The sequence below is a fragment of the Xiphophorus maculatus genome, chromosome 7, assembly GCF_002775205.1.
Source record: "Xiphophorus maculatus strain JP 163 A chromosome 7, X_maculatus-5.0-male, whole genome shotgun sequence".
Lineage (NCBI taxonomy): Eukaryota > Metazoa > Chordata > Actinopteri > Cyprinodontiformes > Poeciliidae > Xiphophorus > Xiphophorus maculatus.
The window spans coordinates 24,195,508-24,210,821 of record NC_036449.1 but is presented as its reverse complement, the minus strand read 5'-3'; the positions used below and the strand labels follow the sequence as shown (position 1 = coordinate 24,210,821).

Below are 15,314 nucleotides of genomic sequence, written 5' to 3'. Positions count from 1 at the left end.
AATAAATTGCCCAGTGAAGGACTGGAAACCAGTTCAGGGTGTACCCCGCCTCTTAACTAGCAACCACTGGTTGCGCCACCCTTGACCCCAATGATGCACACAATTTGTCCATCACATTGTGTACTAATACAGGATGTATACAGAAACCTTACTGTCTGTTGTTTATCGTTGTATGTAAATGTTTATCCTTGGTGCCTTGTGTCATCAACCCAATTTACACATTATATGAAAGTAACAAGGTTTATTTTAAAGCTATTATCATAGTCAATGGTTAGTCTTGTAAATAAACATTACTGGTAATCTTGAATTAAAGTGACATTAACAGTTAATTGACAAAATAAACTTTAATAGCAGGATAATCAATCGTTTGTAACAAAGCTGATCATTTTTGGCCCTCCAAAATGGTTCTGTGTGATACTAACAATATAACTTCAAACCATCATTCAAATATGAGTCATAATACACAACCAATGAGAAGAAAACACAGAGGTCACTGACTAGTTCATGGCAAAATAATATGAAACATTCACACCAACTTTAAAAACCCTTTATAAAACAAGCTGAAACAATGGGTTCATTATACATTACATTGTGTATGTAATAGGCCATGAAAGTCTAAATAACATCACATAATAGGTTTATGAGAAACACTCTTCTAATGAAACAATCAGCGATTAAAAGTGTCCTGTTCCGTATGGGAGGTGTAGCACATTCTTTATCTACTACACAGAAGATTATGCTCATAACTGGCCAACTTTTATAGTCGTGGGTAGGTTTTTCAGTACAAATTCTCACACACAAGCATACAGACACACATACATTATGCACAGTCTCAAAAATCAGCTAACAACCAAAAGTGCATTATTTTAATAGCTCTGTATATAAATCTAATGAAAAATAACCAACAGAAATGATTTCTTGATGCCACAAGGTAAATAAAATAAGGGCTCCGCTTTTACTTCTGAGGAAATCACAAATTTTACATGTTTTTGTAAATGTAATGAGAGAGTTGTAGGTGAGAAGTTTTTCACTTGCTTTCTGGCCAAAATGTGCAGGAGAATTATACAAATTTCTGTTGTGATCCTGAATCATACACCACCTAACACTTGTTTGGTCTGCTTAAGGTTGATCAATCCTTGCAGGAGAAATATGTCAAAAACTTTACTTTTCTAGTCCATAAAGCCTTAAAAACAAAAGATGTTGAAAGTCAGTCTTGGTTAGCTCATTTGATTAACCCCAACCACTTTCCTGCCACATGTACACATCTGTAGATGTTTTTAAGAATGTTTAAAAGGGAATCGATTGGTCTTTCCAGTCTTTTGAAGAAACTCTTGCTGTAGGTAAAATCGTCCTTGTCTTATGTTTCTTGAATTTCTTCACATTTTGTTGTGTTATTGCCACAGAAGCCAAAATGCGTTTTGGGGGATTTTATGCAACAGACCAACACAAAGACACTTAAAGTGGAAGAGTTGAAAAAGCAAAACTTATTGAAATCTAAAAAAAATGTCATGTATTTAAGAACCATTTATCATTATATTTACAGCTTAAATCATCATGGTTTTAAGGTATATCTAATAACTGTGCACATCTGGATCTGAGATTTTTGCTTATTTTTTGTAATAGCTCAATCTCAGTCAGATTAGAAACTGTTAACAGCAAAATTTTGCCAGAGATTCTGAATTAGATTTAGGTGTGGCCTTTGATTAGGCCATTCAAACACACAAATAAGCCAGATTTGAGGAGTGAACAACCAACAGACTTTTCTCTGTCAAACCTTAAAGGTCTTCACATAAAAGCTGTATTTATACTAAGATAAAATACAAGTAGACTGTTTAATAATTATAGGACCTCTAAAGGCAATTGGTGGAATTGAACTTTATTTAGAGGTATCAGAGTAAAGGAGGGTAAACAGAAATGCACATCACACAACTAGCACTTGTTTTTGTAAAAGAAAATTGAAAATGCATAATTTTCATACCTTTTTTCCAAATATGCTCTGATATGTGTTGGTCTAGCACATAAAATCTCTGCCATAATACATGAAGTCAGAGTTTTTAAAATGATCAAAAGTGTAAAAGTTCAAGGGGTGTGAAAAGTTTTGCATTGCAAATATTTAAAGAGAAATAAAAACATAATCCAAACATTTAAAAATATCTGCTAAATGTAGTTTTCAACTGTCAAATGTGAGTTTTTCTTGTTACTTGTGATTTATAGAAGACAAAAAATGACTACAATGCTAAATACCAGTAATTCCATTAACACATACTGTATATCAAAATGAAACAAAGTAATTGAATGTCGACATTAATATCCATAATGCTTTATGTTTGTATTACCCTACAGCATATTGAAAACAGACCACAACGTCTATGAAGAAATTTAAATAACAAACAGTACAAAACAGACTCTCTACAACCTTGCACGTTTATATCATAACTGGTGTGGTTCTTTGCCATTTTGTATTGAATACATCAGAGAAATCATTTTAATGATCCGGACACCTCTTTGGTTTAACAGCTACTCTGAGCTCTGTTATAAATGTTGTGGAGGGAGGAGACTTGAGCCTGGTTCACACAGCAAGATATTAATGCAAATTTTTGCCTGGATCTTTCACCTTTTGACAATCTTAAAGACTCTGGATATTGTGGTGGCTCTGAAGATAATATTATGAGATATTTCTGCATTGTGTGGTGTGTTAAGAGTGATCTCTAGACTGCTTGGAAGGACATCAGGACTGCAATGACCTCAAATCTGGGATATTCAACATGTTGTGATGTAGGATGTTCCCCGTGGATAAGCAGCCTGTTGAATGTGACATGTAGCCAATCAGTATGCAAAGTGACAGAAACATGGAGGAGAAGTCAGAACACAGAAGACAAAACTGCCACAGTACACCAGAAAGACAGGTGGAAGTTGGAGATGGCCTGTTCTATTGTTTTTTTCTCTCTGCTAAATGTAATCCATAAAGTACTGCCACTGGTTCTTCCCAGTCAGCCATGTTTCACCTTTTGCAGGATTTTCCATCTGGCATCTGAATGTTTGTGAGTGAAGTCTGTGTGGTGTGTTTGCCATGTTGTAATATGTCACACAATGTAGGTCCAAACCTGTTATTACCTAAGAGGAGTATCTGAGATTTGAAAATCTCACCATGTGAACCAGTCATTATACTTGCCTAGCTAGTCAATAATAGACCCTCCATGTATTCTGCCTTTTATTTGATGGAAGAGAACATTCTTTGGTCCGCGGACAAAAAAATAACTGAAGAAACCCCCCAAAAAACAGATAGTAGGTAGTTTGGAAAGTTTTAAATTTTTTCAGAACTCATAGAACTCCAACAACATGTTTTAAATGTCAAATCAAAGGTGTCACATGTGTTATTTGGCTGTAAAAAAATATATAAAATGGATAACCATGGAAGTCTACATCCTTTCCTTCTTTCACATCAACAATACAAAAGCAAGAACCTAAAAAGTAACAGAAGTGGTTATAATTAAAGTATATGAATACTCTACCTCAGTTCATCAGTGACACAGACTAAGCTCTTTTCGCACCATGCACTTTTTACACTGGACAACGCAACACCAATGGAAGCGGCACAGGCAGTTCTCCTCAAACACCACCGTCTCCTCCCTGTAGCCTCGCTCGCAGCACAGCAAGTCACAGCCGCTGATGTCCATGGCCGTGCTGTTGCACATGCGCCCCCTTGTTCCCAGCGAGCCCGTTTTCCGATTCGCAAGGCAAAAGTCTGGAGACTCGTCAGAGTATATCAAATCCTGCTTGTCCGGCGGCTTTATGTTCTGGCCGACAGGTATCAGGGTCTTCCCATCGTTGCCGCCCATCACCTTGGAAGCACCGTTGAAACGCTCCAGCAGGCGGTCGCCCACTTCACGGAAATGAGGCATCTTTTTCCAGCACGTGCGCAAGGTGCATGAGCCTGACAGTCCATGGCACTTGCATTCAGTCCGCATGTGGAGTTTCACAGCCTAGTGGGAGAAGGTGTGAAAAGAGAAGTGAGGGACAGCAGCTAGGTGAAAGAAAAAAAAACCCTCAGGAGAGAAAAACTTCATAAAAAATAAATAACTTGCACCTCAAATGGAGGTACTCTTGCTTCAGACAAATGACAAATCCACTAAGGAATTTAAAATTTATTATTGTGCTGACATAATTTATCACACACAAAGCCACCAGATCACACAAACACACACACGCAAGCACACGCAAACACTAACTGATAGATAGGTAAGATAAAAGCAGACGCTACTCCAAAGGAATTTTTCCCCACCCCCTTTCCCATCCATGTTGCCTCTGGCCTTCCTACATCTAACAAGCCTTGACAACAGATCATTCACTTATACTGCACATAATTAACCCATCACACACACACACACACACACACACACACACACACACACACGCACGCACACACACGCACACACACACACACACACCTGTCCATTTAGGCATATACTCACACACTAACTAAAGGGGTAAAGGTGTATGCTTGCATGCACACAAACAGAAATGTGAACGCATCGCAGCATGCTTGTTTCTCAGCCTCTGGGAATTAGCGTGCCGTTTTTTAATGCTCAAAATGGTTTGTCACTAATGCTTTAATTGGACCACATCCCAAAAATCTTTGTCTCCTCCGTTCCTCTGTACTTTCCTTTTAAATTAACTTAATAACTGAATGTGGCTCTTGTGCAACATTTTTTCACAAGAAGACAGAACTGCATTAAAGAAAAAACTACCATAGCGATAGTTAATTACTTGTGAAATGAAGTTAAATCTCCTTCAGTGACTGTGAAAATGGTAAAAGCTGTTTGCCTCGAAGGCTTAAATGCAAAATATGTGGCACGCTCTTCTTTTTTTGTTTCAGAAATCTAATTCTTGTAAAAAATATCAGCTTACGGTACTCCACAAATACAGCTAAAGGCTGTCTTTCTCTTTTGAGGAATGAAGGATGAATTCCAAAGAACAGGCAACATCTTTGAAACATGTGATCAGCGTTAAACACAGTAGCAGTTACAAAGCACGCCACACTAATAATTAAGCGAAAAAAAGAGAAACTTATCAGCGTGTTTCTTACCAGCCTCCCAGCCTCGTTGTTGTGGAGGTTAATGAGTGTCCTGATATCACTTTTCCCTCTCCTCCTCTTGGCATCCATAAACCTTTTGGACATTTCATAACCAAACTCGACATCATCGCCGCAACCGCCCCACTCCCATTTAACCCCGTCCCCAGATGCGGAAGATGAAGGCGGCCTTGGAGGAGCTTTGTTTCTGGTCGCTTCACATCCACATTGAAGGAGTTCTCCCATGCTGCAGGCTTGGGTCACGGCGTGTGTCACCCCTGCTGCTGTGATGGCATAGACGAATGCTGTCTCCCGGATATCTGCAGAACAGACCATGGGAGAGCAGGTTAGCTGATTCTGGTTTATGTGCTAAAGGGTAGCTTATCTGGTAATGCTCCACAACATTAAGAAAACGTGGAATATGCAATGATATTGGTGTCTGACTAAACGGTAGGTGAGAATAAAATAAAACAAAACCATTGTTTTGGAAGGATGTTCAAAAAACTCAGAAATAGAGTTCAGTTTTTCTTGCATTTGTACTTAAAAAATTCATCAAGACACTCAAAGTCATTTTTACAAATCAATTTTATTTCATTTTCAGGCTGCGGGGTTCGAATCTTGACCTGGGGTTTTTCTGCAAGTTTGTTGGTTTCTCCAAATTTCTCTGCATGGTTGTTTGTCCTGTGTGTCGCTGCGTTGCCCTGTGATGGACTGGTGACCTCTCCATGGTGTTCTAGATAAATGGATCTTAATAACTTAGAATGCAATTATATATTCTTTTTATTTCAGTATTTCCATTCTATGTGCATATATTCATTACACCTAAAGCCATATGTTTAAATTTTTTATTCTGCACATTTGCAAATGCTAAATTTATCAGGAATTCGAATATTACATCAGACCAATAAAAACATTTCTATCATAAAATTGTTCTTTTCTGGCAATGTTGTGACCAATAAATCAGAATCAGATTTATTCGCCAGGTTTATGCACATAGAAAAGGAATTTGACTGTGGTTTCACTTTGCTCTGGCTGACAACTGAACAGTTTTTCATTAAACAGTCCCTTACACTTCCCAAAAGAAGAAGATCAGCGCCAAAGTGTATTTAAGCACACTAGCGGAAAGTATACTGTGGGGAATAAAGTGCCGTAGGAAAAGCTGTAAGCAACAGGGATAACCACTGCCTGGAGAGGACTGTGAACCAAAACCTATTCAAGAGTCTAGTAGAGGTCAACAAGGTGTGGGCTGCAGCTGGAGTCAGTACTTCAACACCTGCAACACAAAGATGTATCCAAGATATGGGCAACAACTATTGCTTTCCTTGATTTGCACTGTTTTAATTTTTTAATAATAAAAGTACAGCTTGGAAATAAAGGTCTCGTGATGGGAATTTTAGAGCACTTCCTTCTGCTAGCAAGCTTGATGGAGATCACCTTCCAACACTGCTACTGTACCAATACTTGCTTTATTATCTATTGTAAGCCACCTCACTTTTCACCTAGCTTAGCTAACACCTAAGCATTTCCACAGGCTGATAGTCTCCATGCCATGCTGCATTTATACAGTATTTTACGCAAATGGAAACCCAACCAATTTTAAGTGAATACCTCTATATTTAAGTCAGTTTTTATATAATAAACCTATCCATTATCTGGCTTTCTGTTAAAATAAATTAAGTTTCAATGGCAGTCTAATTCATTTGACTTGATTTATTTTTTTTTTTATAAATTTTTAAATAAAGACTAAAATGGTTTTTACAACATGTATTAATTCATTATACATTATAAGAAAAAATTATGTCATTTTATTAACTTTTAATCTAACAAATCAAGAGCTTTGCTTCTAATACAGTCATACATGGAACATGATAAAAGCCCTTTCCCTTAAAGGCTGGTTCATAGCTACAGTCTCTAGCATCAATGGACTTGTGGCACTATGAGGACAGCTGTTTCCTTCTAATACACATATATTCACACACTAGTACTTTTAGGAACACCACAGCTGGTGGTTTATTTTGAGTGCAGAGCTTAACACTCCCTGCTGAAAGAATGTTCAACTACAACTGCAAATTGATCGTGTGTCTGCCGCAGTGGCTTTAGCATCATCTCCCTACCTCAGCTCAACACGTCATTAGCCACGGTTATTGAAGCTATTGTTATTCTCTTGACAACAAAATACCAGCCATATTTATCTTGCTATACAGGAAGGTTCCACAGTCTCTCTGCAGTCCATTTGTAGACAGTTTTACTCATGATGGTAGGATTTTTCATGACCTGTTTCACAGTACAGATTCACATAAAAATAGAAAAATGCTATTAAAATTATGACAATAATAACAATAACAGCCAAACCAAATAAAGCAAGCAAATGTTTCCCTGTAATACTAAATGAAGTCCATCTGAGATGTTTGAATAATATGTTGTGAGGTGATTGTATTTTGTTATCATCAATAATATACAGGGTTTTTCCCAGAAAATTTGCTAACCACAGTGGAGGAGGGAATAAAGTCCACCAGTGGCCAACCTTGCGGAAATTTAAAGAAAACGACTGGGTAATTATGTGCTTTAGAAGACATTATTGACAATAAACACCAATTTTATTGGTGTTTATTTTCAATAAAGTTGACAGTGTCTTGAGGAAGGCAAGCACAAAATAAATACAAGTAAAATAAAAAATATTAATGATTTCCACTTTGGTTAAATGCTAATTCACTAATCAGTGAATGCTTAAACGAGTTTTATAGTGCTCGTCTCACTGAAAAGTAAAATAAACAATATGAAATGTTACCTAAAATGGACAATGATATTTGTGTGCTTAACTAGACATTCTAAATTTAAGTAGTTATTGTGTTATGCCTTCTTGTGTTTTACTTAATCCTACTGTTTTGCAATAATGTCTGCTGCTTGGTGAAGTATTTTGATTTGCTCATTGTGATTGGTTGTTATGTATCTAAGCAAATGCAGTAATTGGAAGGAATACTCTGATACATGGCTATGATTCTCAGCTTGAACGCAAAAAAATAATCATGAAGTCATTTGCATAACTGTAGAACTTGACAACACGATGGGAAGGCAAATCAACCACTTAATTCAAGATTTCAGAAACAAGGCGAAGAACCAGAAGAAGATCCAGGAATAAGATTGTCAAGGCACCCTCGAGGCCTGGTATTTGACAACCCTGGTTTAGAATAAATATTAGCTGAAAAAGAATTTTAGCTAATAAACATAAATATTGCCAATAGACTCCACCATAGAACAATAACTGCCTAGTGTGGAGACAAGTGAATGTCTTTTATTTGTTGGCGATGGAACAGACTAATCGAGCAGTCACAGCCGTCAACAATGCCAGCTTCATATCACATGATTCTGTGAATGGGATTCATTATGAATTACACACACACACACACACACAGAGAGAAAGAATTGGCGGCGAGCTATGAAACGTGCACACCCCCTGCATGCCTTGATATCAATAGCAGCTGCAGACCATGATACCCTGAGATGTTTCCAGTGTCGACAAATTTGTGTTTGTGCGCGCACGCGTGTCATTTTGAAAATAGCTATTTTAAGTAAGGCATTTAACCTTTCCAACAGATCAGCTGCTCCTCTGTTTATCTGGAATTTTTATCTTGCCATTTATTCTTGTTTGGAGCTGGCTGCAAATTGTAAATCAATGGTTTGTTCCAGCGTAAATATATAACATGTGTATGGCAAAATGTATACGATTTTGTGCGAGTATTGTGTTTATCCCTTCGTTGCCATTAAACTAAACCCCACCTTGCTGCTTTACAGCAAAACAGGGCTGAGACTTTCAGGAGCTGCAAGATACTGAAATCAAGATATGTCATCTCACAAACATCCCAGTGGGTTTACCATCAGAACACAGCTCATTATTAGAACAATATGTTGATAGCAACCCAAGGAGTGTCCACACAGGAAAAAAGTCAGTCCAGATGTCCTTGAGGCACACTTTAGAAACATTTTAAATAGAAAATTGTCAATTGAATGTATGTTTTATTTAACACTTGCAAATTGTCAGTCATTTCCACTAATAATTACTCAGGTTTCTTACGGTTTGTTTTTATCATCTCACTAAACAGAAAGGAAGGGAAATACAAAGAACACACAGTGAGTAGACATAAAAACAAGCAATGAGTGGAAGGAGTGAAGAAATAAAGAAGGAAGCGTAAAATAGGCTATCAAAAATCTGATGATTTGAGGCACTCTGTTTCACATTTTCCTTGCAGACATGAATTCCAAACAAATTCTCTGCCATGGTGGGTGTCTGGGCCTGCCTATGTCTGCTTCTAATTCCATGCAGCCCTTCTGCAGCATTCAGCACATATTCATCAAATCATGTTTCAACTTTTTAGGCAACAACATTAGGATCATTAGAGTGAAATAATGATCACTGAGAAGAAAAAAAGTGTATAAACAGCAGCAAGAATTATGATCATCACTGACAAAGAGAGATATTCAAGATATGGAATTGACTCTAAAAACCTAAAGACTGCAAGATCTGGAGTTTTGTTCAAAGTCACTTCTACTTTGCAATCTTTGCTACGTTTCTGTTTCTGAATTTTATTTTGGAACGTTTAGTGTCAGACAGGGTGGTCAGTAGTAGAAGCAAGCCCCCAGGGGCCTGTATTCTTACTGTTTCTCTTCACTCAATACACCCAAGACTTTCAGCACAAGGCAGAGTCTTGAAATCTGCAGGAGTGAAGAAGAACACAGCTGTGTTGTCCAACTTTACAAACTACTTTGTAGCATGGTTTGTGAACAATGACCTCAACATAAACATGAGCTGGATAAAAGAAAATAATATTCAGAATATTATCTAAGGAGACGTGGTGCAGCTGGATTACAGATATGTAGTTGTTCACATGGCCTGGAAATACAACCCTTATGTTGTTTACCAGTAAAGACAGAGGAGATTCTAGTTGTTAAGGAGGTCATTGCACATTTTCAGTAAGTCCCATTTTAGAGAGAGCAGATATTGCTGCACCTTTTTGGTGCAACAATATCAAAGCCACATTTTTAAAAAATGTTCTGTAATATGATGGGAATGTAACACAGAGAAAGAAATGGGGTGAAAGAATAACCTTCTTCTATGTCCTGTAATGACATAGAAGGACAGTTTTTTGTCACTGTACAAAAAACTGAGTGATGGATGGAGTTTCTTCAACAGTGGATCCTTCAGCTCCACTGCAAAAGTAAACAAAAGTCTTTCTACACTACATTTCGATGAAGGAGAGTTTAAAAAATTGCTAGCCTAACAGAGCAACACGTAAGAGTATCTCACATGGTGTACATTGATAGCGCTGGATTATATGGGGATATCAAAATGAAAAAGGCTGTGCAGTCATGTTTAGATTCAGATTTGTATTTGTTAAAGAAATGGATAAACAAACAAGGCAGCACATTATTCCACTGCCTTACTTTAGTTTACAACATAAAATATTTATAAAATAAATTTAAATTTGTGGCTGTAATGTGACAAAATGGGGAAATACTTTTGGATGGCAGAGTATTTTCACTTTATGAAATAAAATTGTCATCACACTATATTGTACAAAATATTGTAAAACATAATTCCACACTTTACATTTACATCCTCTCTCTATGACTGGCCTACGGACCCAAATATATTCTTATCTTTGCCTTTTTCAGTAGAACAAACAAAAAAAATGCAAAACATTATTTCCGGTTTAGGTGTGCAAATTCTGTATTCACCCAAAGTAAGATGTTTTTAAATGAGGAAGAGGTCTTATGTTCTAGAAATCATATTTTCCAGCTTTAGATCTGCCTGCAAGTTCAATACATCTTGTGTGCTGAACGTCCTCTGTTTGACTTTTTCCTTCGCAGACTGCAATTAGTGCTCTATATAAGAGCTGATATCTGATTTTGCTCAGGATATCACCTCTGACACATTATGGCAATGGTAAAAACTTAAATCCTACCAAAGTGGTCACAGTTTGCATCACTGGTTATTTTTCCAGACTGCAAAACAACCAAGCGCAGCAGAATTAACTCTCAAAAGTCAAGTGGTGTTTACTTCTTTGATAATTATCTTTTCATCTACTGATTATAGATGTGAAATCCTTGACATGATTATATCTGTGCAATCACTGTACAGTCCCGGGAAAGTTTTTTATTTATTTTGCAACAGACACTCACACAGTCTATCGTGATGTTCAAAGAAGAACCACAGCATCCCTTATGTGATTACCAGCATCATTTTATGCTGGCTCATTCACGCCGCAAGTCAAGTCTACTTCAGGATGTTTATCTTATCAGCCGAGATCAAAGAAAAGACAAAAAAAAAGGATTTTTTTCTGAAAGGTTCACGTCCAGAAAAAATAAATTCTTGATTCAGATGCAAAATGAGGTCTTGTGTCTACCTGTTCACTCATTCTTCTACACATTTCCTGCAATACAGGTGTGAAACTGTCGTAAGCAATGTTGTGAAATCACCTAAAACCCTTATTATGTACGCATACACAACTCCAGACCTCACACGTTTCAACCCCGTACACTTAACTTCTCCCTGCCAGCTTTTACGCAAGTTAAAAAGTAAACATTTGCATCTTGGCACATGAGTGTGCAACAGCTCTTCTTAATTCCACTACAGTTGGTAATGTGATCCATCCATTATCAGCGTGATCATCACAAACATCACAAGAAATGAAATGCACACAGATAGTCATGCTGGTTGCACAATTATCACTTCATTATCACTCCGATCTCATCACTCCATTAGCAATGTACTGTATGGTTGTTTCAGTCTTATAAATATGCTGTAACACAAAAGTCACATTACTTGGTAAGGTGTAATAAAAAAACATGTTTCTGGAGAAGGTTATCTAATAAACACTCAGACACAACAACTAATGCAAAGTTTATGTTTATGCAAAGTTTGGTTTCCAACTGAATAGAGTTAGATTTTTATCACACTATCACACAAAAAGGTTTTATTTTTCCAAACATTTTTTGCAAGGCAGAACAAAAATACTAACTTTAGCTCTTATAGGCAATTTTTACAGGCAAGTCCATAAAAACAACAAAAACATAAACTGTTAAAATTTAGAATATTTTAACATAGAAGTCCATTTTGGTCTGGGCTCCTCTTGGACCAGCCGTTACCTTCAACTTCCAGAATCAACAAATTTGGATTTATACTGAATAAAGACACCAAAATTATTAACTATTTCTATAAAGCTACTGATTTTCCAGGCATTTACACAAAACTGCCTTTAAAGAAGCATCAGACCAGGAATAGGTGTTAGCAAATACTGACACAGACTGATTTAAAAAAAACCCAAAAAACTCCTAATCAGGACATCGCTAACCGCACCCATATGTGAAAACAACATAATGACTTCAGCTTTCTTTGTCTAAAGCTAAACTACAGGATGTCCTGATCTTTCTTTGGAGATGCATTATATAGAAGCTACACAATAAAACAGCTATTTAAAATGGAAAAGCGTTTAGGGTGCAAAACTCCCACAATGAAATTCTGACAAATTATGGATTTATCTTAAGACAAAACAACTCAGAGTGTAGTATTTTTGTCGAAAAGAACCAAGTGGTTAACATATTTTAACACCTCATGGATACAAAAAATGCACAAAAATCTAAAATGTGTGACGGATTCTATCACAACATAGCCAGCAGAAGTGTCATACCAGCATATCAGAGCAAAATCCCTAAAAAGATGTCAATGAGGTTAAGTAAACCACTTAGAAAGAATAAATACAGAGGCGTTTTTATTTTGACATTTATTGGTCCCAGCTTATGATAAACAACCATAAAGGGCAAATCCAGGTAACTGAGGACGTAAGCTTCAAAACTGAAGAGTACTTTGGCTTCCTTTATGGACAGGCAGGAATCTATGATTAATTGTCTTCAACTGGTAGATTCTTGCCCTCTTTCCCTTTCTTGTCTTCATTCTCTTTCTCAGTGTATCTTTGAATCCATCACTCCCCCATTCTTTCTCTTTCAGAAATACTAACAATAATGGTGCTGCAGTAGACATAGTAGACAGAGAAACAATAATTTAAATCAGCTAAATTAACTTTGCTTTTTATGTTTTGTTTGTTTGTTTGTTTGTTTGTTTTTTACCAGAAAGGTACTGAAAATGTTTACTTTCTTTTCAGAAAAAGGCACTTATTTTCTTGTTAAGTAACAAATTAAAGGTTTCCAAAATAACAAATTATAAGATTTTGATAGCTGACAGTTATGGTTTTGACTGGTTTTGTATAGCATGTGAAATTAATTAGAAAAAAGCCAACTTTGTAACATCAATGAAAGATAAGAACAAAATGGGTTTTGTGACATGTTTGGCACATTTTTGGAGGCCTAAATGAATATTAAATTCCATGTTTGCTAACTCAACACAACGATCACAAGGTCATCTGTAATCTCAGTTAAACATGAGACAAGCAGCTCTCGAAGAATCCAATCACACAACAGAAAAACCAACGCAGTAATTGCCAAGGACCCAGCGGTGACCCAGCGTCAGTTATATTAGAGACTTCAAAGAGCTGGAGCACCATGTTAAGAGATCCTAAAGGAGATGATAGGAAAAAGCAATCTTAGGTAATCTTTTCAAGCGTGCCCAATCTGATGAAGAGGAGATTCAGTCAAGTGTGAATATGTCTGGTCAGAAATACAACAGCTGCCCTTGTCTGTTGGAGTACTGTCAGAAAAGGACCTGACCTCAAGTGGATGGAAACTGAAATCTCCAGGTACTGATGAATAAAAACCGAAGGAAAAAAATAAACAAAATTGTGTTGATGTTATACATTTTCACTGTCTGGTAGATTTCTGGCCTAAATTGATCTGCTTAATGCAATATATTTAAAGTTGTATTGGTCAAACTGGGATCTCCTGTTTGACATCACCTTCTCTTCCCATTACAGCTTATGCTCATATCAGACTGGCTTAGAACCTTACTACATTGTAAAAAAAAAATAAAACCTCCCAGAATTTTCATGTTCTCTGCAGTGTCACTGTGGTACAAGTGCTTTTATCTTTTATAGACTAGGGGGAGGCCTGGAAGACTCTGATGACGAATATCAACTCCAGGGAGGTAATCATAAATTGATTGGGAATTGGTGATTCATATGCCTTTACAGAGAGATTGTAAGTCGTGTATTGAACTATTTTTGATGATAGGTTTCTGTTGTAGTTTGAGAATGCGGTCAGGGATGGAAAGACTGGGATGTCTTGCACAAGTAATTCATTACCAATCATTAAAAGGCCATAACTACACTAATCAGTTTTACTTAAGCCTACAATTATACTATATTATACTTGATCTACTCTCAGCAGACTGTTAATTATTTTCAGAAGCCGGCATTTCTTCTGTGGTGGGCTGTCATAACTAAAGCACAAGTGGAGTAAGGATTTTCTTCCTGCATGGCGCTAACTTACAGGTGAAAAAGACACACTTGCAGGCCTTTCGGTGATCCCTTGAAAATTTCATTCTTCAGCCCCGATTGTTTCGATTCCAAATATGTTGCTTGATGGGAAATAATCCACTTATAGGAGGAATAATCCAGTTTCCCGTTGGGTGCAGAAGAGCAATCTTAAGCCAAATGTTAAACTTTGTCTGATTAAAAGTGCAATCACAAATAGTTCAACAATTAGTCATGTCTGGAAATGCCTGAAAATTGAAATCACATGTGCGATTGTTGTAACAGGCACAAAAGGAGGAATGTATCAAAACTGCTAACCAGTTCCTTTAAGAAAGTATATAGCTCACTAAACTTCAACAAACCACTTTACTGTAGCTGCTGCAATAATACTGTAAGTAGCTAATATAATCAATCATACAGCAATACTGTCCAGAATAAGGTGGACTCAGAAACCTCCCATGTATACATAGGAAAATTCTGCATATTGTGACAACCTCAAGGATTCCTTCAAATGACAACATAATACCTGTGATGGCAGCTTTATGTTAGAATTGGCAAGCGACATACTGTAAGTGCTGCTGCATCATGATTGCCATCACTCTGAAATTAGGTTTCCTGCAACATACAAACTGTCACTGAGTTTGTAAAGACTGCAGGACTGTCTTCATCTGGTGTGAACGCAAGCCTTGCCAAAAGCAAATGACAAGAAAATAAATCCTCTAGTTCAAAGCAGTTTGTAACCTGGTTGCCATTTGAAAATGTTTTAGAAACATGTTTTCCTGACTTTCTTTGTACTTCTCACCTTTTACCAGGATCTGACGTTT

At 36.9% G+C, this 15,314-nt stretch overlaps 1 protein-coding gene across 1 annotated transcript in view; it reads right to left on the bottom strand.

Annotated features, from left to right (window-relative positions):
* Nucleotides 1–325: 325 nt before the first annotated feature.
* The window catches only part of wnt6 (Wnt family member 6), a 31,454-nt gene continuing 16,465 nt past the window's right edge, over nt 326–15,314 (bottom strand). Inside the window, exons 3-4 of the mRNA XM_005801243.2 lie at nt 5,087–5,391; nt 326–3,983 (exon numbers count right to left, since the gene is read on the bottom strand). Coding sequence (XP_005801300.1) covers nt 3,522–3,983; nt 5,087–5,391 — 767 coding nt within the window. The 3' untranslated portion in view covers nt 326–3,521. The remainder of the gene's footprint in view (nt 3,984–5,086; nt 5,392–15,314) is intronic.